General features: G+C 39.0%; 1 protein-coding gene across 1 annotated transcript in view; it reads left to right on the top strand.

The window, feature by feature from the left end:
* The window catches only part of atrn (attractin), a 174,846-nt gene that overhangs the window by 108,662 nt on the left and 40,156 nt on the right, over nucleotides 1-26,028 (top strand). The window contains exon 26 of the mRNA XM_028437841.1: nucleotides 4,033-4,111. Coding sequence (XP_028293642.1) covers nucleotides 4,033-4,111 — 79 coding nt within the window. The remainder of the gene's footprint in view (nucleotides 1-4,032; nucleotides 4,112-26,028) is intronic.

Genomic DNA, 26,028 nt, shown 5'->3' on the forward strand with positions numbered 1-26,028 from the left:
GAACATTTAAAGCTTACGAAATGTATTCATTTGTTCTAAGAACTCCAAAAACTTAGTATTTGAGGTTTATTTTCCCAAACTCACCTGTTTTTCAGAGTTTTAGCCTCTTAAAAGTCACTTTCTGAGCAACTCTACACAAACAGGCTGCTTTGTGGCCGACTTATGCATATTCATGAGTGGGCGTGTCTATAGACAGGACACTGACTTCCTCCTCCCCACACGGTGACGTAGGTCTACCCACTCCTTGGCCGAGTTCATGCTGCTTTATAAACATGAGACAGAGTGTGGGGGCGGGGCGTTCACCGGTACATACATAGACTGTAGAAAATACATGCATAGCACTGCGCGAAAGACGCTGAAATGCTCACCTTTGTGGGCGTGTCTGTTTACATGTCAATCACGGCAGAGAGCTTCCTGGAGGCGTGGCTTCTCCAGCTCAGTGCCACGTCAAATTTGTCATCAAAGTGGGAACGCGTCATCAAATAAGAAAGGAGCAAATCACCCTCTAACTAACGATTGAGGGAATCAATGAAAAAAACACTTTGGGCATGTGTATGAAGCCCAAATAACACTTTATGATGTTAAAAGCACAGAACAGAAAAGTTGATTTAGCTTAAAATTGGCACATCACTCTGTCTGCTTCATCTGTGTCCATCCGGTCTCACTTCCTACATGTCTTTCTCTCTGTCTTCATCTTGTTTTCCACACCTTTCTGCTGAACACGGAGGCCTTCGATGTGAGGCCAATATCTATTAACGCGAGTCATTAATCAGTGCAGCGTTGCTCCTAAAGCAGCGAGCTGGAAGCCAGATCAATAAGACGACCGAATGGATGGTTCTTTAAAAGTTGTGCTCAGCTCGGAGAGAGATAAAAGGATTTCTTTTTTGGTAGAAACAAATGGCTCTTTAAAGAGTCGCACATGGCGAGGCGTTGGGGAGAGGTGTTGGAGATATGAGGACCTGAACCCATCCAAGCCCGTATTTAAATGGGCAAAGACGGGTTTATTGAAACGCTAGTAAAACTTTAGAGGGAAATGTGTCAGGCGTGTCGCCGGAGGGCACGCATGCCGTGAGAAGTTATGCCTCGGCCCGGAGCTCCAAATAAAATCTGCCTGGAATTCTTTTATTCTTCGTAAAAGCTGAACCTACGCAGGAATCAGAAATAAATCCTCAGAAAGATTCACTGTCGTTAATTTGCAGAGAGATAAAATAATAATATAGTATTCATGGTTAATGATTATACTCATATCCATTAATCTGGTCATGCATTTATCACTCTGTTACACCGTTCATTCATAAACACATCTGTCCATTCGTATATTGAGCCATTTTTCCTTTTATCCGTCCATCCATCATTTATCAATTTGTCCAACCGTTTAACTGTTTATTTATCCATCTTTTTATTTCCTTCCTTCATTCATTCCTCCTTTATCCATCCATCAGTTCATTTATCAATCTATTAATCTCTTTATGGGTGTATCTGTCTGTTAGTCAATGTTTTATATTATCCATTCACCCATCCATCCATCCATCCATCCAGCCATCCCTCAATTTGTCCATCCAATCAACTGTTTGTTTATTTATCCATCTTTTTTCTTTCCTTCCTTCCTTCCTTCCTTCCTTCCTTCCTTTCCTCCATTGTTTTATCCATCCTTCCTTTTATCCATCCATCTGCATCTATTCCTCCATTCATCCATTTATGCATCCATCAGTTAATTAATTCATCCATTAATCTGTTTATATATGTGTATCAATCTGTTAGTCAATGTTTCATATCATCCATCCATCCATCCATTTGTCCATCCGTTCAACTCATTTTTTTTTATCTCTCATCCCTTCCTTCCTTCAAACTCTCCCTTGTTAATTCATCAATGCATCTTTCCATCCCTTTGTCCCTTTATCAGTCCATCAGTCCTTTCTTTTATCCATCCATCTGCTATCTATTCATCCATCCATTTGTTTATGCATCCATCAGTCCATTCATCCATTCTTTAATCTGTGTATCAATCTGTTGGTCAATATTTAATTTCATCCATCCATCCATCCATCCTGCATTCTTAATGATACACTACTGGGAGTAGAAGCAGGTGAAACCCTCTACCTGTCACTCACAGAGCTAATGAATTAGATACAGTCACACATCCGTCTTAAATCTTCAGTGTGGAGAAATGTGAATGAAAGAAAACCTGGTGGTGCCAGATTTTCCACCGGTTGTTGGAGTTTACACGCCGGCAGCAGCTGCCAGCAGTGGTGAGAGTGGAAACACTGGTGGGAGCTTTCCAGGAATAGCTGACAGAAGATCAGGGAGAGGCTTGACAGTGAGGCTGAAGTTCAGACTGGTGCAGATGCTTTCTGATGTGTTTATACACACGTCAGAGGGGAAACTGGCCACATACGTCGATGTCTCTGAGGTGTCAGTGCTACCTACGTTACGTCGGAGCCTGACGATGATGTACCACGCACAGTGAAACACTGCGACTGAACCAAATACAGACGTGAGAATGAGATACAAATCTTATCTTCATGCAGCTTAAGCTGAACGAAAGTAGCAATTCAAAGAAGCCATAGAACATGTTTTTATAATGAGTACCTGATTTAAAGCATCCCTCCGCTTCATCCTCGTCAAAAGGAAAACTGTTCCCTCTTCTTTTTGACGGCTAACATTCAGACTGTTTTCTCAGGAGGTTGATGATATCCCCTCTGGGTTTCTAGTATTCTGTGAAGATGATTTCAGTTTTGATACCAAATCAGGGCTCATTTCGAACATTCTCTCTGGCAGGCGAGGTTTGCATCTCTTTTCGTATCCTCTGTGTGCGTAGAGACTTTTTCACTTGCAGTTATTTTTAGATAGATAGTACCTGTATACTCTGCATCTTCTTAGTTTTAATAGGAAATAAGATAAATCTGTCATTTAAATGGCGGAATACCAGTTTGCATTCACGATTAAGGAAAATTACTGAATTCATTTCCCCAATTGGAAATAGCAATATGACATGAAATATATCCTTGCATGCATGTTTGGGACAATATTAGGTGCTTTTTTTTTTTTTTTTTTACACATTCCCATTCACTCCTACGGGCAATCAAGAGACTTCAATCAACCTAACAGTCATGTTTTTAGATGGTGGGAGGAAACCGGAGTAAATCAAAACAGAAATATGCTTTTACTTTGGCGAGGGTGTACAATCTCTTTAGAGCTTGGATGGTAAAAGTTCAGCTTCTACAAACTAAAAAAACAAACAAACGAAAAAAACATTTATGTATATGCTTTTTTTTTACAAAAAAATTGAGGAATTTGAGTGACTGAGTACTTTCTGTTGCCCCGGTGTGATATTCAATATTATGTCAGGTATACAACACAAGTTCCATATTTAAAGCCAATGTTTTGGTCCTAAAATCCGAGTAAATCATTTATAACCACTACAGTTATGTGCAAATTAATGGATTAATGAAAAAGCAGTTTTGTTTTTTTTTGTTTTGTACATAAACAGCCTTACATCATTTGAAGCTTCTTGTTAAAAGTGAATTTAATTTAAAAAAAAAAGCCTTTGTTTACATAGCTCGGATGAAGTTTTATTGATTCATCCTGGTGTTTGTATATTCCTGTCTGTGGTTATGTTTTGGATTTATTCACCTAATTACCAGCCTGTCTGTGTGAGAAGGTGTGTGATATATTTCACATAAAGCTCATTTAGCTTTGGTGATACTTCAGACTTCCTCGCATAATTATGGAAAATGTTTTATGACCATGTCGTGCACAATGCAGGGAGATTTGACACGTTACTTTCTGGCCCTGCGTTGAACTGCTTCTGCTGGGATGGTGACGTGTCCGAATCACTTCAAAGGTTTGGCTGTCAGTGCCACAGCGACCATCTGTTACATGACGTGCAGTAGAAGGGAATCCTGTGTCAGACCTGTGGCTCTTAAAATAATTGTGTGTTGTATCCCACCCTCTGCTAGCTGCTGTTTGACCTGAACACACACGGTGTTTGACTCCTTTGTGAAGAGTTGCATGTTCTCCGTCTCTCCACAGCTGCTTCCTGTCTCTGCTCCTGGTGGCTGCCGTGGTTTGGAAGATCAAACAGAGCTGCTGGGCGTCACGGCGACGAGAGGTAAGTCCGACTCTTAGTGAAGCAATAATGCACCAAATAAACAGTATATTAAAGATATATTGATAATAGCTGGGTAATATATTGTGAGATAAATTAAGTTTTTTTTATTTTGGCGATATAGAAAATGACAATATGGGGTTTGAATCCCGCTCATCAAAGTCATTGTCGTTGTGTCCTTGGGCAAGGCACTTCATCCACATTGCCTCGTTTGAATGGGTATGAACTGTGCATGAGTGGTGGTGGTGGTCAGAGGGGTCGTAGGCACAGAATGGCAGACACGCCTCTGTCAGTATGCCCCAGGGCAGCTGTGGCTACATTGTAGCTTACCACCACTGGTATGACTGTGAGTGACTGGTGTGAATGAATAATGGTTTCTGCATGCCCTTTGAGTCTCCATGAAAAAAGCACTATATAAATCCAAGCCATTATTATTATTGATATCGCCTATATCAAGATATATCTATATTTTTTTGTTGTTTTTATTTACACAATCACACAGTACAAATCACATCATGTAAGTGCTTAATATTATTCATAGAGTGCAGTCAGACAGTGTCCTTTACATTTTTAACATACTGTATTTCAGAAATATATATTTTTACAGCTTATTTTGTATTAAAATACTAGTTTTAGGAGTCGTTTTCTCTACTTCTCAGAACATGAAAAGCACAGTTACATGGATCACAAGCCACACTACGGAACCCACTCACACGTGCTGTCCCTTAAAAAGAAAAGGCCAAAAGTGGCACATATTGTGCAGCGGTTTGTTGTTGCTGTGTGGTATTTTTTATCAGCAAATTTAACCCAGAATTGTCTTTCTGGTCTGACTTCATTGAGTTAAAAATATTAAGATTTATATTGTGTATCGTTATTTTGAGAAAAAGTATTGAGATATGAGTTTTGGTCCATATCGCCCAGCTCTAAACGATAAGCCAGATATTGTTTTATTCTTTATCAAGTATTAGAGCTTCAAACACTGAGGGACTTTGAGCTTCATTCTTGAAGGAAGCGTCCCAGCACAGACGATGCTGGTGATCAGATCCATGTTTACGAACCTAAACCTCTCACATTTTCTGACACGTTTTCTACATGTCAGCACTTTGTAAAGTGTTTGTTGTCGATGCCACGTTCCTTCTTCCTCAGACTGCTCTACGTGTCAGTTGTCTCATGTATTAACTCTGCTAATGATGTTGTGGTGTGGTGCTTTACTTTGCTCTATAATAGGCCACACTTTTCTCTGCTGCTCTCAGTATTTGCTGTTCAACTGTTGGTCATTAAGTCCCTGCGTGCGTGCGTGTGTGTGTGTTACCTCTAAAGCAAGTATACTTCTGCTGTTTAGAATTTAATTTGGGCTTTAATCACATGTTCTCTAACGCTTGCTTTTTACAGTTGTGAGTTTGATCTTTAGGGTCTAGTCTTGTTTTCTTCATTTCTGACCTTCAGCAATGAAGAGTAAATGCATTTACGTTATTAAAATTATTGGTACTGAATTGTGATTATTCTGGAGTTATTCCAGCAGTGATTACAGACCTTTGACAGGGATGGACACTACATTTAAGTTTGTGCTCTAGCGCATGAGTAGAGAAGAGAGGACTGGTGTGAGTGGACAGAGCACGGTTATAGACTCGTAGCTGTGAGTGAGGCTCAAATTCAATGAGTTTATTGTGTTATAAAAGTTTCCCAGCCATGTTGTCTCTGTACAGCTGAGGAGACAACACAGCTTTGTGATTTTATTAAAGGGCCCATGTTACGCTAAATCGACTTTTCTGTGCTTTAAACATCATAAAGTGCTATTTGGGTTTCATACACATGCCCACATTCCCTCAATCGTTAGTTAGAGGGTGATTTGCTCCTTTCTTACTGCAGGGTGAGCCCAAACACCTCGCTCCAATTTGATGACGCGCTCCCACTTTGATGGCAAATTTGATGCGGCACTGAGCTGGAGAAGCCACACCTCCAGGAAGCTCTCTGCTGTGATTGACATGTAAACAGACACACCCACAAAGGTGAGCATTTCAGCCTCCTTCGCGCAGTGCTATGTATGTATTTTCTACAGTCTATGTATGTACCGGTGAACGCCCTGACCCCACGCTCTGTCTCGTGTTTATAAAGCAGCATGAGCTCGGCTACGAAGTGGGTGGGAGGAGGGCGGGCCGTCCTCTGGCCCTACGTCGCCGTGTGAGGAGGAGCAAGTCACTGTCACGTCTATAGAAACGCCCACTCATGAATATGCATAAGTAGGCCGCAAATCAGCCTGTTTGTGTAGAGTTGCTCAGAAAGTGACTTTTCAGAGACTGAAACTCTGGAAAACAGGCGAGTTTGGAAAAATAAACATCAAATACTTTGTTTTTGGGGTTCTTAGAACAAATGGAGATGGGTGAAAAATAGCATGGAATGGGACTTTTAAGGCTATAATGATTCATCATGAGATCGATGAATCAATTTGTATTCCTAAGATCCAACCATATCGATCTGTGCTCAGCAATTTGGCCTTCCAGATGACATTAATCGATCTAAAATGGTTTTAAAAGGTAATCAATCAATTGTCTCGATACAAGGAAATAACGCATTGGATTTAAGCACAGCCGACTTTATACAGTATGGATGTGTTTAAGATGATATATTCTAACGGAGTCATTCGCTGTGCCCACCGTCAACCTCCAGGCTCTTCTGGCAGCGTTCACTGCAGCAGCAGCACGTGTAGCATTAGCTTGTTAGTGTTAGCTCTGCAGAAGCCTCATGACAATCATAAAATGAAAAGTAGGTTCAACCACTGATTTAACATGAACAGATCTTGGTGGCACTTCATTTTTGATATACATATTTTGTTATTTTCATGTTGAAAAAACAAGCAGAAGAGTCAGGTAAGCCTTATTTTTTATTGAACATATTGTGTATAAAAAACAAAAGCAGATAATATTAATATCCTGTTCATTTAAACTGAAGTGTTGGTCGGACATTATTCAGATAAAATGTGAATACATTTGACGTTTAATGTTGTTTACTTGTTTGTTTTTGTCCATCATTAATTTATAGACAATTTCCTTCCTTTCGATTTCCTGTACTGTCCAGTATCCAGGGATTTATTTCACACTGGTTGAATTATTATTTTGGTTCAAAAGTCACTGAATATTGATAAGAATACAAACAAACCAATGCTGGAGACTCTGTGGTCGGGTTGGAGACCACACACACATTTTCTGGGATTGTCCTAAATTAAAAATATTCTCTTTGTCTTTAAAGTGGTCCACTCTGATTACTTAAACGTAGTTATTTAGAATACTGGTGCTGGTGGCTAAGAAGATGATTACAGTGTTTTGGTTGAAACTGTTGTCCTCTACAGTGGGTCAATAGAAAGAGAGACTGATACTGTAAATGTGTACGCAATGGAAAAAATAACAGCAAGCCTCGATTTGACGATGGAGTTATTCAAGAAAAGGTGGAATCCGACTGTTACCTATTTTGGACTGACATAAATGTTTTGGACCCATCATACCAATGCTTGATTCTTGTATAAGTGCGTTGACCATACTTCATCACTACAATTATGATGATTATTATTATTATTTTTTGTATTACAACAAATTTTGCCATTGCTTAAATGACCATCTGCCAAAAAGTTTAAATGTTGTGACATGAGTGATGATAATTTCAAGTCACTGAATCGTTTTGGATCGAATCGTTCGAAATGAACCAAAAGTGTCCCTGAATCGGCAATGACGAATCGTGATTCGAATCAAATTGTTGCTGAAGCAAATTGTTGCATTCTTAGATTTTATCATCAAAGCTCATTTTTAGCTCATTATCAAACATCTTTCTTATATAATAGCATTTGTTGAGAAAATGAACACTGGCCAGATCTGAGTTGAGTTTTGGTAGTCGCATCCCTGTGAGCCCACCCTGAAACCTTTAGGACTTCATGAATCTGTTGCTAACGCCTTGTGTGACGGATGCCACAGCACACCGACAGATGTCTAGTGTCTAGTCCATGCCTCAGTAAGTCAGAGATCTTTTGGCAGCAGAAGACCTCGTCAGCGTTAGATTGGCACTGGACGGGTCATATCATTTTTTAATATCCTCACTGAGTAGTTAGTGCCAATAAAGCCAGATTTTAATAGAGTCTGTGTCGTCTACTGATCATATCATGTGCACATTCAGCTGTGCAGCTGTAATTTCAGTATTTCTTGGACCGGGTGCCTATCTCGGATGGTGAGCATGCAGGGATGAGGTTGAGCACAGGCAGCCCTGAGCAGGAGGAAGTGATGGATGATGATTGTGCTTTTTATCCGGAGCTTGTGGACAACAGGTTTAGTGTCTGGGTGTGACGAATGCTTCCGGATTTTTGGACTTTAATGAGCTTTTAGATATTGTTTTTTAATGGAACAGCAAAACAATTTGATGGTGAAAACCATGGATTCATATAATTTGAACTCGACTGTTGCAACAGACTAATGCTCATAATAATTACTAATGTATCTCTGCTACAGTCGTACTCATGGATGATGAAACTGAGCATCTATATGCTTTCTTCAAAATTACACTCTGCTTTTACTAGTTGAATGTATTTTACCAACATAAAAAGGGGTTTATGTCAGCGCTGACGTTTTAAAGGGTTCCTCAGCTACAGCCAAGGCTGAGCTGTAATTTCCATTGGCAGTAAACATGTATGCTCACCAAGTTAGAGTATTAAATGTTGCATGGAAAGAGGCGGTGTAAAGTCGGCTGCAGCCAAAAGGCAAACACTGCAACCAACGGGAGATAAAACTATATTAGACGATTATTACTGCAGCCCTGCTGTCAGTGCTGGCTGTAAATTACACTCTTGTTTGCAAACCAGTCCATCTTTACACAAAGAATAAAATGTACAATAAATACATAAATTTCAAATTTGATGAGGTAACATGAATCTTTTTGGGTCCCTATAGAGGGAAATGGTTTTGCTGCACAGTTTTACAACATTGTAATGGAAAAGAACAGGCAGTGCTTGTAAACCAGTGTTTATGACACCTTTGTAAGCCTCAGCACACTGCATGCATTCAGCAGAGCTACGTTCCAAACCAACGATTGTGACAACAGCTGGGTAAAACTCTTGTTTTTTTTAGTTTGTTTTTCACACATTTTGAAAATGTCCATTCAGATTCAATTTTTTTCCAAATTTCAATTCATTTCCTATTCCCCTTTTATCAGCTTTTCTTAATTACTGACATTCTAAACATCTCAAAATCATGCCCAAAAATGCTAAATAAGGATTAATTAAATAAAGGTAGCTGTACTATGTACCAGTCATGTAAATAACATAAAATGTGTCATAAATATTACCAATAAACAAAGTATGTGCACATTTATTTTGCACAATTTTTATACCTTTACATTAAAAGACAATCCATGGGGAACAGCTTTGTTTGGCTGGATGTGACACCAAGTCATTTATTCCTTTGAAGTGCTTAAATTGGTTCCTATCAAGTTTCTCCACATTTTAAATTTAAATATTGTTTTATTTATTACTACTGAATAAAAAGTTAAACTACTACCTGTAAATGAATCAAATGTCTGAAATGACTTTGGTTGAATCCAGTGTAGGAGACTTGATACCTTGGGGGAGAAGTATTTCAATGAAACATTGAAATGTATATTTTTTAGATTGAAAACCATGTTTCATCAATTTCATCCATCAATTTTATTTGGTATATTTTAAACAATGGGAAACAGGAAACTTACATTGAGGGGAAACGTGAAACAACAACAATCCTGGATTTTGAAAAAATGCATTCACAATTTCATATTTGCTTTCACACCAGTGTTTACAACATTATTCAGAAAAATGAAATGAAACATTCTGCTGACATTAAAATATCACATACTTGACAGGGAAAATGCACTCTTTATTTTCTTTTTTTTTTCTATTAAAGGCTGTTTTATGTTATGATGTGTTGTGCACAAAGTTCAGTTTATTGCTTCACTGAGACCACAGTTGTTGATCATCTCTTTTCATACTCAGTGTTGGACAGACGGTGCTGAGGCTGCACTGAGAGCAGCACTGATTAATTTTGTGGGCCGGAGATGGAATGGGAATGGAGAGAAAAAGGTCATAAATTGGGAACGGCGGTATTGAAAATTATTGTACTCGTTCTTCTGCTAAAAGTGGGCAAAACCTTTGTTCAAGACACAGACCAAGGATGTGACAGACTTAAGCTTCCAAGGCATATAAGGTGCCAGGAAAAATCAGCAATTCACAGCTGAAAATATGGAACAAGGGATTCTGAAACTATTTATTTCACTAACTTCTCGCAGTTAACTGTGAGATCTGTTGTGTATCAAGTAGAGGTGTGATGATAAACTCAGCTCACGAGACACGATATTGGGTTCATGAGAAATGAGACGAGACGAGATTTTAAGAAAACTGCAGTGACAAAATATATGACTGGACCAACAGTCTTTTATTTAACCGAGTTGCACATGCGTTTTGAAATGTTTTATTATAACTCTTTACATGCATGATATAAGCATGAGTTTTTAATAAACTTCTTCTTCCACAAATTGAAACCAAAACTAAAATGTATAAAAGTTCAAATAAAATAAATACAAACAATATTATGTGCAAAACCAAATCAAAGTTCTACTCTGTCAATACAGAGTGCAAATAGTGCAAACAGAGCCTGACCAAGTACTGTATGTCATTAGCGACATGTTGCAACTACACAGCCATGTTCTTTTAACTGTTAATAAACTACTTCTTCCACAAATAGAAACTACAACTAAACGTTACTCCTCCTCCTATTCTTCTTTTCCTTCTCCTGCTTTAGGTTTTGGCAGGCTAGACGTAGCAAAGGCGCATTACTGCCCCCACAGGTCACAAATAGAAGTTTGGATAGATCACAAAATATATAAATAAAAAAAAAAAAATCTTGCAAGACAGATTTTTACGCAACGAGAAATGTCGTCGCGAGATCTGGTGGCACAACGTCGCACGTCGACGTGGCTTGTGGCACGAGATCTCACACCCTTAGTATTTAGCATGCTAGCTACGATAGCACAGAGCAAACTGTTGCTAATTAACATTAGCCAAGTCTTGTGTGGCAGGAGATAACAGGTTGCTTGGTTCTCCTCTTTGTCGTGCACATTTGTAGTCAAATTCCTAATAATATTGATCTTGTTTTCTTTACCAGGGGCTATTTATTATTGATAATACCAAGAGTGATTTACAATCTGTATTTATGTGCCTGGAAAATTGTGGCACTTGACGTCTTTTGCATTTTAAAACACACAACGCTTTTAAATCTCACGTGTCCATAAATAAAATAACTTAATAATTTGACTGACAATCAGAAGCCCAATGTGCAATATGTAGTTTTTCACGCTATTTTCACTCAAATGCAGCCTTATTGTTCTCCCTACTGCCATCTATTGACAAAGAGGGTGTATTGTACCTATAAATGTTTTTATTGGTGGTTAAAACCAGTGGGCGTGCACTGTAGCTGTTCCCACTCAACGTTCTTCAAGCCAAAATACAGCGCTTCAGGGGTGCTTCCATCTTGCAAATTTGACGTCGTTTGGAGTCTGCGCAGTAGGGTCCGGCGGGAGGAGCCCTAGTAGCACACCCCGCCCATTTAGCGTACTTCCCGATCGTCGACTGTCAATCATTCCATTTTTCAACCTCAAATAACTTATTTTTACTTCACAGAAAAATGAGCACTTGAACACAATGTAGGGTGATAATAACTAATGAGCAGAGTTTAGGTTTGAAAACAAATTATGCGACGAGTATTTTAACTTTACAGTTTGACCAACATCCCATCCGTTAACATTGAGGAGGCGGAGCTTATGACCTACACTGCAGCCAGTCAGCAGGGGGAGCTCTAAAAAAATAATCATCACTTCCCCGTGAGCCTGCGTCGTCCATTCTTTTTACAGTCTATGGATAAAACATGTTATTGCAGTAAAAAAAGGAAGTTTTAACAGTCAATTCAACTTTATTTATATGGCGCTAAATACAACAAAAGTTATCTCAAAGCGCTAACAGACAGTCTACCTTTAGCTTGTCAGTTGTTTATTTAGATGTAAAAAATAAAAAGAAGACGTTTGTGCATTGGTTTAAAATGGTTTGACTAATTGACTCTGGTTCTTTTTGTGTCTGCTGCCATTTTTCTGTCAGGCTGACTGTACAAGTCTAATAGATGCTTTTATCTCTTGTAGCTGTAATTGCTGTGATAGCGTTTTAGCTGTCCATTGAAAACCTTCAATTACTCTCAACTGCAGCTCACTCAGGGCAAGGATAGAGCATCGCCTTTTCTTCCACGCGTTGTCAGTGTTCAATTTTTCCCTGTGGAAAAAAACAAACAATGCAGTTCAATGCTAAGCAAATTCAAAATGGCGATTTAGATAAAGTGCTTCAAGTCGGGTTGGCCTGCAGAAGCATACATTTAAATTCAGCATCATCAACAGTGACCGCAGGACTTCTGACCGTCAGCTTTGCCAAATTTCCAATGAAAGTACTTGACGGAAGTGCGGTGTCCATGATTAATTGTTGTGGCGTGCGTGGTTTCTCTTGGCTGTACTGACTCAACTGTGAAAGCTCTGAAGTCCTGAGAGGAGAGGCTGCCAAAGCAATCTGCCAACCTGTGGGCAGCACTGCAGCCCCCAAAACGACTGAGAACAGTTTCAGGTCTTTACCAGTACCAGTGGACATCCAATAGCACCATTTGATGAGATGACCTGACAGGTTAAATTAGGGGGGCTGGATCATTAATTCCAATCAGTAACTCTGGAAGTCAAATAAAATACCTTGTCAATGCCTTGACATCTTCTCAGAGCTCCTGTGGGACCGGTTGTTGTTGTTGTGGTGAAGATACCTGTTGCAGCATTGTGTGTGTCCATTACATAGCTCTAAATGGGTTCCCCTGATCTGACACATTGATGAGACTGTTTACTAGCATTTTGTGAATGATTTCCTGATTTTTAACTTTCCAAAGGCATTTAAATGTATTTTGAGTCACTATAAACTCTAGCCATGGTAGACCTTTATACAAACTCCTGTGTTATGTGTTTCAGTGCGTTTAAGAGAAATAAATATTTATTCTTTGGTACATTAAAGAGTATCTAAACCCCTGCTTTCTCCTGACCTGCCACTAGGAAGGAAATTCAAAAAATGCCCAGTCTATACTATAAAATCTCCAATAAACAACAATGCTATGCTAACTAGCTACTCATTACTCAATATTAGGGATGTCTCGATACAACTTTTTCATTTCCGATATGATACCGATATTGCAGCCTTGGCCAAGACCGATATTGATCCAATATCAGCATGAATCATACAGGGATGTCCAGAAGTGCCGTCTACTCTATTTATTATTATTATTATTATTATTATTATTATTATTATTATTATTATTATTATTATTAATAATTTTTTTCTTATTCTATTTTTTATTTCTTTTTCCTCTCGCCTCCTACACTTAAACATGCATTCCGTACCCCTTTTGCACCAAAAGAATTGTTAAAAATCATGACAGATTGAAGTTTTCCACACTTTAAGCAACTTTTGCGACGCTGTTTCGGCAGCCATTTTCTAAATCTTGCACGAAGTCTCGTGAGAGTTCTTCTCACGCGCCACCAAGCACACAGCTCGGACTTTCCCACCTGCGGGTCAAATCAGCTGGAGTTGGTTGTCGCAGTGATTTATCACCGCGAGTTTTAGCCTGCTACTTTTTTTTTTTCACTAATCATATATACTTGTATTACAATTTTTTTTTCTCTATGTATTTTGTTGTGTGGAATGTTTGAAAAGTCTTGATCTAGTGATGTTACTCAAACAGAGAACAATAGTCAGCAACAGTAGGTATGAGAAAAACTGACCCATTTATTATTAACCAAATGGTTACATACATTTTAACCTTCAACTTAATATCTATAGTATTCTACAATTGAATAAATATGATAAAAAATAAATTGCAAAAAAATCCCCCAAAAAACCCGGAAATTTGAATCCGATATTTGTTTTCAGGCTGGTATTGGGTCGGGACACCCCTACTCAATACGTCTCTCTATTTACTCTTCTAAATCCAACATACTCACCACAGATTGTAGAGCCCACAGATGCTAGTTTTTATAAAAAGGGGTCCCAAAACATCACATGGTCTTGTTCTCAGCCAATAGCAAAAATCAATTGTAATAGATGAGTTTCAACCCATAGAGGGCAGTAACTCTGACATTTTACAACAAAATATGCCAAATTTAAATACTTTGACCAAAATGTTGAGAGTTGGACAAGGATCAATCAACAGCACTACTTCATACCCAAAAGTGGTGGTTTTGGGATTTAGCTACTCTTTAAAGGTAACTTAGACCATTAAAGGGCTGTGTGAGCATTCACTTTGCTGAAATGATGGCACATTTATCTTTTTTAAGAACTATTAACAAATGGCATAATTCTAAAGCTGAAACCTAATTGGTTACACTTGAAGTAAACATTGTGTGGACAGTGTTTATATCGTTTAGAATTCCCGGTACTAGAGAGCCTATACCTTGTTGTCCTTCCATCAGTCATTAAGCGTTGTCTTATATATGGTAAAGCTGTGGCCTGCACTTATTTAAACAAGGCCATCAGTTATGTGAAGAAACACTCTCTGTCTGAGACATTTCATTGCTGCAGTTATGCATATAGTTTTGAGCTGATGATTTTTTTTTATCAACTCAAGATGTGAAAAACACTGTTATTCACAACAAGTGTAGAAGGTCATAAAAAGTGACGTGATGAGTTTTCAAATGAGTTTTGCTTGTGAGAACGTTTCGTACCAAACGCAAATGTCATACTTTGTTTTCTGAATAGTTTGTACCACCTTCTGAATAACCAGCTGAAAGTTTGTGGGTGTGCTGAGGTGCTTCTGAAAGCATTTGAGCTAATGCTGTGATTCATATTAATTTTTGCTTTGTGCCATTCGCTCACTTCTGTCCTGCTGAAGTGCCTTTTGGCTGTAACCTCTTGTAAAACAGATGTCATCCACCTCCACCCTGGATCCCTCTTAACATCATTCCCTTTACCTGCCCCCAGTCCAGCCTCACTCCATCATGTAACCCCTGTTGTCCAGCTGGACTTTCTACAGCCTCCCTAACCTTTACAGAAAATTAGCACTGGCGCTTTTATCAGGAGGTAGAAGTACCCCTGGAAAAGTGGAGCCAAAGTTTTAACCTCCAACACCTGGGAAAGCTCCTCTTGGTTTTCAAATGTTCTTCAACGTGTGAACTTGTGAATCTATTACATGTCCACACTTTTGTTTTTAAATTTATTTTTCATGTTGGAATGGAATGACTGCGAAGAAAAAAGATATTTAAAAAAGTTTAGATGCTACAATTGTTTTTAGTTAGTTTTTTAAGGACTAGACGCAGGGTTGGACATTAGGAGGTGTAAAGAGTACTGATATATCCTACTCAAGTAGAAGTACTGTTTCTTCATTGAAGTTGTACTCAAGTACAAGTAAATCATAGATAAAATACTCAAGAATAAGTTAAAAATAGTAAAGTAAAAGTTACAAGTTACTTTCATCCCCACGTTTGTTTTTTTTTTGGGGAGGGGGGGAGAGAGAGAGAGAAATAAAGTGTCAGTCTTGGTCACGATCCAAAAAAGGTTGGGAACCACTGCACTAAATACTGTTTCTTTCCACTTATTTACAAACTGAGATTCTTTAAAAAGTGTGTAACCACTCGTTGTTTCCGTTATCATGCTCTATAGTTGTTTTTAAATAGTTTCCTGAGCAAAATGTAGTAGTCGGACAAAGCGGGCACTTGGATTCAGAAGTAAGAGAAATGGGGTACTTCAGCCAAAAAAGTTCAAAAACCACTGGTGTAAAGGATAATTGAAGGGAATTAAATAAATGTTGCCACTCAAGCAGTATTCGTGGTGTAAGTGGATATGTGAGAAACCCCTGACTGAACTCACTAATAAAACAGATGATGCAAAAATTGTTGTTCTTCAAAGCTAAAGCTGCATTTAAAATCCAGCCAAATGAAGAGCATCTTTAATACTGCAGCAATGTGTTGCATCATGTTTCAATAAAGCCATGGAATGGGTTCCTGACGCATACATTGTCATGCTACCGTGGCGTTCCTCTGCAATCGGTCCCCACTAAAAGACAAGGTAGTTAATAAACAGAATTGTGCAAGTATTGCAGAGGACTATAAAGCCCACGAGCAGCATTGGATTTGTCCTACTGAGCACCTCTAAACGCAGCTGTCTGGTTGATTTAAGAATTTGATTCTGCATGAAAAGCTGAGCTGACTATTTTGGCGCTTACTGTTCACGCCGCTTCTCCCACTCTGAAATGTAATGCTGTCTGCTCTCTGCTGCCTGATTACCCCACATGTTAAAACATTTGGAAGTGTTTTTGGCTATTGATGTCTTTTCTCTGCATTTCCAGGCCCTCGTGTCACACAGATAAACCATCAAGTTGTTTTTATTAATATCCGGAGATTTTGAAAAAACGTTGTCACCAGGGAGCCTCTTTTTGGGGCCTGAGGTGGCCTGCCTTTTTGACTGTGCTGTGTTAACGCAGCTTGACACGTTATATACACAAACCAAAAGCTAATCATGTTTTTCCTGGAGCTCGACTCAGCGTTACAGAAGTTTGCTTCCTTGACATCAAGCTTGTCGTGCTCTTTTCGGCGCTGTCCCTCCAGGCTTGGTGCTCACATTCTTCCTCGATTTCACCGTTACTCATTGCTTGCGTCAGCTTTACAGGGACACACATTTGCATTTCATTAGACCCACATTCACCTTACCTTAGTCTGGATGTAACAAATCCTAGTATGCATTGCATTTATCAGTGGTTGGCGAGTTGTTTTTGTCTTACAGAACCATATGCCATTGTGGCCTCGAATAAAGCTGTATTTGGTTATTACGATTTGGGATAAAGCATTTGATCCTGATGCTAATCAATACTTTTAATAGAATCAGAAATTCAACAATTGCCCTTATGTTTTCTCATTGTTTGATTGAAAAGTAATGAAGACCTAAATGTGGAGGAGGGAGGAGTAAAGCGCCAACCACAGTTGAACAAAGTACAAATCAAAGATAAACCAAAAAGCTACAGACTGGCTAACTTATTGACCAACAGACTGTGTCAAAGCACACCTCTAAATAGTGAATGTAGGCAATCAGGAGATGAGGGACACCTTAGTAGAAACAGTTCAAAAACCTTTTTGTCTATTAATGTTTTCATGCTTGCACTGCAAACAATGCAACTACATATTAGATGTGACAAAGCTTTTGGTGTCTTAGTGGAAATAATTTAGTCGATTATTGGCTGCAACTGGTTAAGTAAGTTTGATTGTGTCAATAAACCTGTTATAGTTTTAAGGCATTAACAGGATGCTCCTACAGTACATATTAAATTTGCTTCATATAAGATCATAACCTGTTCTGAAGAATTGGACTCTTTTTTTGGAGAGGCCTTTTTCTTCGGCTCTGTTCATTTTTTAATATCGAGACACAGTTGGGTGGTGGAGGGGGTCGAGTTCAGAGGTCTGAGGATTTCATCGTTCCTACGTTTCTTCCTGGGACCGCTGGAGTTAGGATTCGCACCTCTGAGGCCATGGTTCTTAGTAGGAAAAGGATGTGTTGCCACCTCCAGGACAGGGGAGAGGTCTTGCCTCAAGTGGAGGAGTTAAAATATTCAATTGTTGATGTGTGATGGTGTGGAGTGTGAGATCAACCAACGGAACAATTAAGCCAGGCATCGGTAAGGATGCCTACAGAAAAGACTGAAACGGACGATCGCTACTCATTGGCAGTTAACCATGGTGGCACGATGCACCTGTTGTAATCCAATTGAGCAAGTGGGTGCATTAGTTGACTAAAGTAATGTGTTAGTCAAAGCAGGTAAAGAAAAAGATCCAGTGTAGGTTTTAAAACAGTTAACACCGCCTTAGTTCTTTGTCACCCGTTGGTTTAAACTTCAATATGAAACCATCCTTTGTCTTTTCTAATAACTTGATGCACTCCCACCAGCCCTCATGTAGCCCATCACATATTGTACTGTCGGTTTCAGGTAATACCTTTAAGCCCACAGAGTAAAGTAACGGTACTGTTTAATTAGTTTCTAGGGCAGAAGTATCACCAACTGACACATCTAACTCTTATTCCTGTAATCCAAAGCCCGCCTGTCATGGTGAGCGCTGCCTGTGTGTCCATCTGTTTGCATTCACGTGCGTTTATGTGGCTGTACCTTAGCTACCAGTTGGCAATAGACCGATCAAACCACTGCAGAGCTTTCACACCACACACTTGTGAAAATGATTAGGCAATTTATTTTTTTCTCAATAATGTTTTGAAAAGTAATTAAACAGGGAAGTGTATATTTGAATATGAACAGCAAACAATGAACTTGGCAGAGACAGGTTGGAGGCACAGCTTAAGGAGTTCCATAACAGACTGGGATAATAGTAGCAAAGCCTTGAATAAAGAGGAGCGATAATGAATTAATTATCCACATCCAGCTGTAGCCTCACATGAAGGAGTAATATATCATGACGCAAAATACTGTAATAATGGATCCAATATAACTGGCTTTGCTTCAAGACAGACTCGCTCATTTCAATTGATGGTTGATGAGATCGGAGAGACAGAGTTTTCACCACATCGCTTTAAAGAAATCGAGTCAATCCTTTATGCCCATTACCTCTTTTCGAATAATTTTTCCGCCTTCATCACTCGGAGATGGCACTGTTTCCGTCCGTCCTCACCCTATCTCTACATATCTTTTAGATACTGTGACGGAAGGAGAATTTATCCAACATCCATCATGGTGATAACGCAGATATGGATCAGACATAACTTGACATAGATTTGACATGTATAGCCCCTTGAGGTATTGACATAAATGCAGAATGTGATTACGTCTCTGATCATCGCTGCTCTGTCCCACAAGATTAACGGCGCTGCAGATTCGTTGTGTTGCACAAGAAACCAGATGAAGGAAGGGCAGGCCAAAAATGGCATAAAGGTCTCTAGATACCCCCACTTATTTATTACCCTATTAAATTGCTTTCCTCTTGCTACCACCTCCTCACCACCTCCACCTTCCCCTTGCAATAAATAGAAATATAAATTTCCGCCAAGATGTCAAGGCGCAGCATATATTTCGAAATATCAACTCTCGTGGCATTTAAGAAGTGGAAAGCTGCTCAATGGCCTGTGATGTGTAAATTCAACACAGTTTTTTTCTCTTTGAATGGGTGGCAGTTTATTTCTGTAGCTACATTTAATCCTTTGTGGGATTAATAAAGTAGTGTTATTAAATAATTCAGAGATTACACCGTTCACTAATGAAGTTTTTGAGATAATGGTTGATCTGAGGGAAGATCTGAAACTTTAAAAATGCAAGGAGAAGGCTATTTTATTTGTGTAACACAATTCATAAACAAGGAAATACAATGTGCTTTGAATAATTAGGAGAGCAACATTTAGAACTTTTATTAAACAGAGTTTGAAAATCGGCATTCAAAACATTGAACAGAGTTTGAAATCAAATAAGACAAACTGCAATAAAGTGTAATGAGCTGCAAGTTTGTATTTGAATCCTTCTTTCTTGCCCCAAGACAGATAGCTTATTCAAACTCTAAGGACAGATAATAGCAATAAGTGGCTTTTAATAATCCTTAGTATAGGGCTGGATGTTATATTTTGATTATCCCGTCCGCGATATAGAACATAATATAGTTTAAATGGATATATCTTTTGTAATACAGCTTATTTTGTTCTAAAATACTGGGTGCATACTACCTTGACTGTGAATTCCCTTCTCAAAACAAGACATGTTATAGAAATAACTAAGATGTCTTTTATGAGAGGACAAAAAACTCAAAGTAGTACTACATAATCAAAGCAGTGGAGAGGATACCGTCGCTTAAGAGTAAGATGGCTTTTTATTTTCGCTCTGTATCTGTATTGTTTACAAGTTGCAGCTTATTATAATTTATTATACAGTGAAATAACTATTTTTGTAAGGAGTATACACATTGCTGGTAAGAAAGGGGTGATGACTTTGAGCCATAATTCTTTTTGAGATAAAAAAATATTGAGAAAAACTTTTCTGGTCCATAATGCATACCCCTGCTTCAATATTATACCATTACATTGGTGCCTTAGGTGGTATTTTTCTACCACAAAATATTACGTCTTTATGGCAGTAAGAACTAATGCAACCATTTAGTGTTAATGAAGGGAAAACTTAATAAACTCATTTGGTGATCTATAAGTTGGTCAGATTGTCAGTGAAAAACCAATGATAACTGGAAAAATGTCTGCGTTTGATGGACCAAGCATGGATGCATCAGCCCTGGTGTTAGAGAGTTATATAGTTCTACTATGGAGTCCTTGTGTCAGAGCTTTAGCCACTGCCAAAGTGCTGACCCGGGTTTGTTTGGATGACTGGTTTTGGTCACAGAGCCTTTTCATCGCGTCCTGTACTGTCCTCTGTCCATTTCCTCCTTTGGTGACAGAGATGTGTGTGACCTCTAAACGGCGGCTCCACTGACCTTGTCTGCTCCCTTCAGCAGTGTTGACCTCTGATATCCCATTGCATTGATACAAACACATCTGCAGACTTTACTGTCAGCATTTCAGGAGCAATCGTGATAATAATTTTTATCGCTTCTAGATATTTTTCAAAACAGAAAAAGCTGCTGGACCTTGTGAATTCCACATAAATGCAAAGAAATGTCTCTCATGTTACTTGATTCAGATGAGACAATATTTGCCAGCTTTATGATTATTGATGATTTGAAGAACAAATATTCGAAGGTCAGTTTAGTGCTATAGGGTGGGACATATAACCAGAATATATGCAAAAGTAATTTTAGCCGATTGTATCCTTTACGGATTTGCTTAGAACTTGACTAAAACGAATAAGAATCTGCAGGACTAAATTAGGCAGGGTTCTCTTTAGCTCGCTTTGAATGTGCCAGTGTTCGTTACGACAGAATTTCTGGTTCATTCGGTCAGGTGGGAACATTCAACCAAATATCTGCCTCAGATCAAAGAAGCAGACTCATGGTCCGATGAAAACAGGGCTTCCGGCGCAGTGGCAAAGGCACTCTAGAGGGATTTGTTTGCAGTTTCCACACAAACTTAGGTAGTGACAGGCATTGTGGGTGTGCGAGAAAGGAGGAAATGATCATTTAAAAAGTTGGGAAATGGCGCGTGGACAGACGTAGAGCAACAAGGACACTCCTCTTGGGGGAATATGGTCAGACCATCACATCTTGCAGTTCTTTGAGCCGAACTTCTTCGCTTCTTGTCTTCCTTGTTATTTTCCTCCCTGAGAAGTGCGCTACTCGAGCGAAACAAACAGTTCATGCAACAGCATCAGAATTTCCTTGCAGTTTGGATATATTCCAAATGTGCATCATGAATGTAAACTGAGCCAAAAATAATGTGTTACAATTATCAGCTATTGATGAAAAAGTCGCCTTAACCTGAACAACTACAGTATTGATGCCTTTTTTAAAACATACAATTAATAGGTACAGAGTTTTCTGACAGAGGTGGCCTTTAATGGAATAACCTTCTGCGGGATAGTATGCCACGGAGCAAAATAGGTTCAGAGGGGTTCAGGGAAGACAACAACTCTTGCAGGTGCTGTCTGAGCATACAGAATCACCACATTTCCATTGTGCAGGTGAGAAATGTGCTGAGTTTATGAGACTTGAGGCCACACCTAAAGTGAAGTCCATGTCTTGATGGTTCAGGGCTGTTTTAGCAGCACAGTGATATTTGCCCAATTCTCTTAAGAATAACAAGATACTTGATCCAACGAAGATATCAAAGAGCACGTCCGACCTCTCATAAGATTATTCAAAATCGCCTAGAATAAAGATGATCATCTCTCAAACACAGCTGCTCCCAACACACACAGTCTCAGAAGCAGATGGATGTGAGAGCAGTTCACAGCAGCAAAAAAAAAAAAGGAAAGCAAGCATTCCACCTTTACTTGCAGCTGTTCCCTATTACAAAGCACTTCTGGATGCATCTCTGTGAAACAGTGCTATTCCAGAATAGTGAGATGGCACCAGGGTCCTTGCTCAGCGATTCTGCTTCCTGCGAATGTTAGACTGTGAATCCTGTGTGAGTGTCTATATAAGGCTTTAATCCAAAGATTCTTAACCACATACAGTATGCCACGTTTACACACACATTCAAAATAGTTTATGATGGAGGACATAACATGGCCGTGTGTTGACCAAAAAAGTCATTGGGGATCTACTGTTATCTCCTATTGGTCCAAAGGTTTTTGAATCAATCCTGCAACAGCTGTGAGTCTCTGCACAGTAGGTTATGACTATTGTTACTCCCTTTGAGTTCAATCAAGGCTCAACTTTGTTCTTGGGTATTAAACAGCCATTTATTAACATGTCTTTTACATGTCAAATTTCATGCCGTCAGAACTATGCAAATTAAATCCAAAACTTAAATTAACTCATGAAAAGACACATCTACTGTATTACATGTCTCACATATAAAATACCTCATTGGCCGCATCAACTCCAAGGGAATAATGCTGAAGTCTTCTTAAATAACAACTTTAAATGTCCTTTTATCAGCTTCTTTCTGACACTTCAGGTAGGCTCTCCATCAACTTGTGCTGCTCTGGAGTGCTACAGCTACTTATTACGCGTAGCAACGCAATGAAGCGGAACAAAAAATAAGTTCTCCCCTTGTGTCTCTGTAACTTTAACCAAATAAATGAATTACATCTACATGAATTAGCTGAATTATCACTTATTTATTTACTGAATATCTATCTGAAATATTAACGTGTAAATATAAAATGCGTTATCTTTTAACTGAATATGAAAACTATGAATTGCATTTTATGAGAGAATCTCTGACGGCAGCTACAACTATAGTTAGTGTCCACTAACCAGAAAACTATACTACAAAGACTTCCACTAACAAAGTATACAAATGAACCAGCCTGTGGCTGTTACTTCGGGGGAGAAGACAACAGGACATCACAGCAGACACAAATAGACACAGCACAAGATAGCAAGATATCAAAGGCACACAACACACAATCTGACAAGAATCCAGGGAATTAAGATGTGCCAATCAGCCAAAATAGGGACGCAATCCAGTGAGTGAGATAGAAGAGTGAGAGGAAAACAGTTGAAGAAAGAGAGAGAGGACTACTCTAGCGGATGATACTGTGGAGAATTTAAATGAGTGTGTGTTACTTTGCTGGGTTGTTTAGTCAAATTGTAGTAAACGAGGTGTAGTTTATTGCTTTGGATGTCCTTGGCAGGAGTGTTGTTCCAAAGCTTTGACTTCTCTCTGATAGTAGACATTTGTTCGGGTTTTGTTGTGGGGTTGTTATATTTAGGTATCAAAGGATTCTTTGTGAGAAGTGCAAAGTTGTTAGAAAGTGTTTTTCTAAGACTATTTTCTGAAACATTTCCCTGCGATGGGTTTCTTTGTCCATTGAAAGAATATACAGTACCTCAGCAAAAATGGGTCGAACACAGTTCTGGATCTCTGTTGTATGCCCCCACTAGCGAGTAAAGGTAGTAATTGCATGTCTTTGTAAATGCAAAACGGCTTCAGTCATTTGATTGGCACCTTCTTCACCTTCACCTTATTTCAGTATGTGACTATTTAGTCGCATAAACTGAATAGTAAATCTTTCTACCAGAAATCAGAAATGTGGAAATCGACTAAGTATCATATTTTCCAGACTATAGGTAAAAAATTGTTACGATGATTCCTTGCATATAATCGGCCTACGTCCAACAGTCTTCACAGTTAGATGGTTGTGTTTAGAGGCGAGCTCATGGTTTCAGCCATTGGGCTTAAATAATGTAGTCAGCTTGTGATTGTTATAGAAAGCATGTTTGTGGGTATTTCCAGTGCTGCTTACAGATTGTTTACGGCTAATTTCTTTTTCGCTAAGTGACTACTTACACTAAAGCACAGATATGTTGGCTTAGTTTCCAACACATTAGGCCAAAAACGGTATACATGTTTGGTAAGCTCCCTGAAAAGCTGTGGAAATGCTCCCAAGTTGCACCATTAACATGTTTCTGTGGTGTTGGCAATCGGGCTGTTTTCACTTGGCTTGAGCACAGGTGAAGTCGGATCCAGCTGAAAACGATCAGCTGAGGAGCAAAGCAGCCCAGGGACATACTGTGAATGTGCATAGTTGGCTCAGTGTTTTTAATCAGGCCAGGCTACAAAAAGATCCTCTGTGCAAATAGGCATTATGAAAATAGGCAGAAAAAGCAGAATAAAGCAAAAATAATGACATTTCTGAATTAGTTTAAGTGGAGGTATTACAGTCTGAAGGCTGTTTTTTCCATCCTACAGACACTTCTCTCACCATAATTTAATCACTGGGATGATAAAATGGTTTAAAGCTAGTCTGTGTTGGATCTCAGATGAACATATTAGTCTGAAATTCTAAAGGGTTAAAATTTGCCTGTAGTGTTTTGGTTACAACCCCCTGCTCATTTAGAGCTTTAAGAACATATTTGTTTTGTTCCTCTTTGCTTCAGACATTATTATGGAGCTTAAATGATATGGATTTGCTTTACAGACTCTACCCACAGGCCTTAAAATCCAAATGTGTTTAGTGTTATATAGATGTTCAAGTGTTTCATAAGTAGTTTTTTTATTGCAACATTTTTAAAGAACTATTATTCTAAGACTTGTTTAATTTTCACAGTTTCCTTAAACACTGTGCACTGTGCAAAAAGTCCTGTTTAATGTTTAACATTTCAGCAAATGGTCCCGAAGCCCATTGTATGTCATATGGTGGGGTTTATAGTTTGTTTTTTATTCTGAAGTTGGCCTTACATTTTATTTCAAATGGCATTAAATGTAAATGAAAAAAGTCATACAAAGGACTTAACAGCCAATATACTGCATCATTCACCATCATAAGCCATCTACTGAAAATGTTACGCATGTAGGTGTAGATTGGTGCAGATGTGAAAATACATTGTGTTTTTATTTTACCTACAAGGTAAGTAAAAGTTGTTTTGGGGAGAATTGTTTAAATTTAACTTCCCTTAACCTTGCATTAGACAGAGCAGGTGTAATGACGAGCACAGCTTCAGGGAAGGTAATCAGGAGATGAACACCTGAGTGGAGACAGGAGGCAAGCGTCTATTACACTCTCAAACAACTACTGACAAGACAAGGTGTGAGTACATAGACGAAGAAAAAACTGAGATCATATCAATAAAATAGCTAAACAATCACTAAAACAAAAATGATTTAATCCATGAGCATCAACATTGAATATTGGCAACTTAAACGTCTCATATCATGCTATTTTTCACCCTACTCCATTTGTTCTAAGAACCCCAAAAACATAGTATTTTATATGTTTATTCTCCCAAACTCGCCTGTTTTCCAGAGTTTTAGCCTCTGAAAAGTCACTTTCTGAGCAACTCTACACAAACCGGCTGATTTGCGGCCTACTTATGCATATCCATGAGTGGGCGTGTCTATAGAGGGGACACTGACTTCCTCCTCCCCGCACGGTGATGTAGGGCCAGAGGACGGCCCGCCGTCCTCCCACCCACTCAGTAGCCGAGCTCATGCTGCTTTATAAATACGAGACAGAGTGTGGGGGCGGGGCGTTCGCCGGTACATACATAGACTGTAGAAAATACATACATAGCACTGCACGAAGGAGGCTGAAATGCTCACCATCGTGGGCGTGTCTGTTTACATGTCATTCATGGCAGAGAGCTTTCTGGAGGTGTGGCTTCTCCAGCTCAGTGCCACGTCAAATTCGTCATCAAAGTGGGAACACATCATCAAATTGGAGCGAGGTGTTTGGGCTCACCCTGCAGTAAGAAAGGAACAAATCACCCTCTAACTAACAATTGAGGGAATCAATGAAAAAAACACTTTGTTGGGC

Source organism: Gouania willdenowi, chromosome 22 (assembly GCF_900634775.1).
Source record: "Gouania willdenowi chromosome 22, fGouWil2.1, whole genome shotgun sequence".
Taxonomy (NCBI): domain Eukaryota; kingdom Metazoa; phylum Chordata; class Actinopteri; order Blenniiformes; family Gobiesocidae; genus Gouania; species Gouania willdenowi.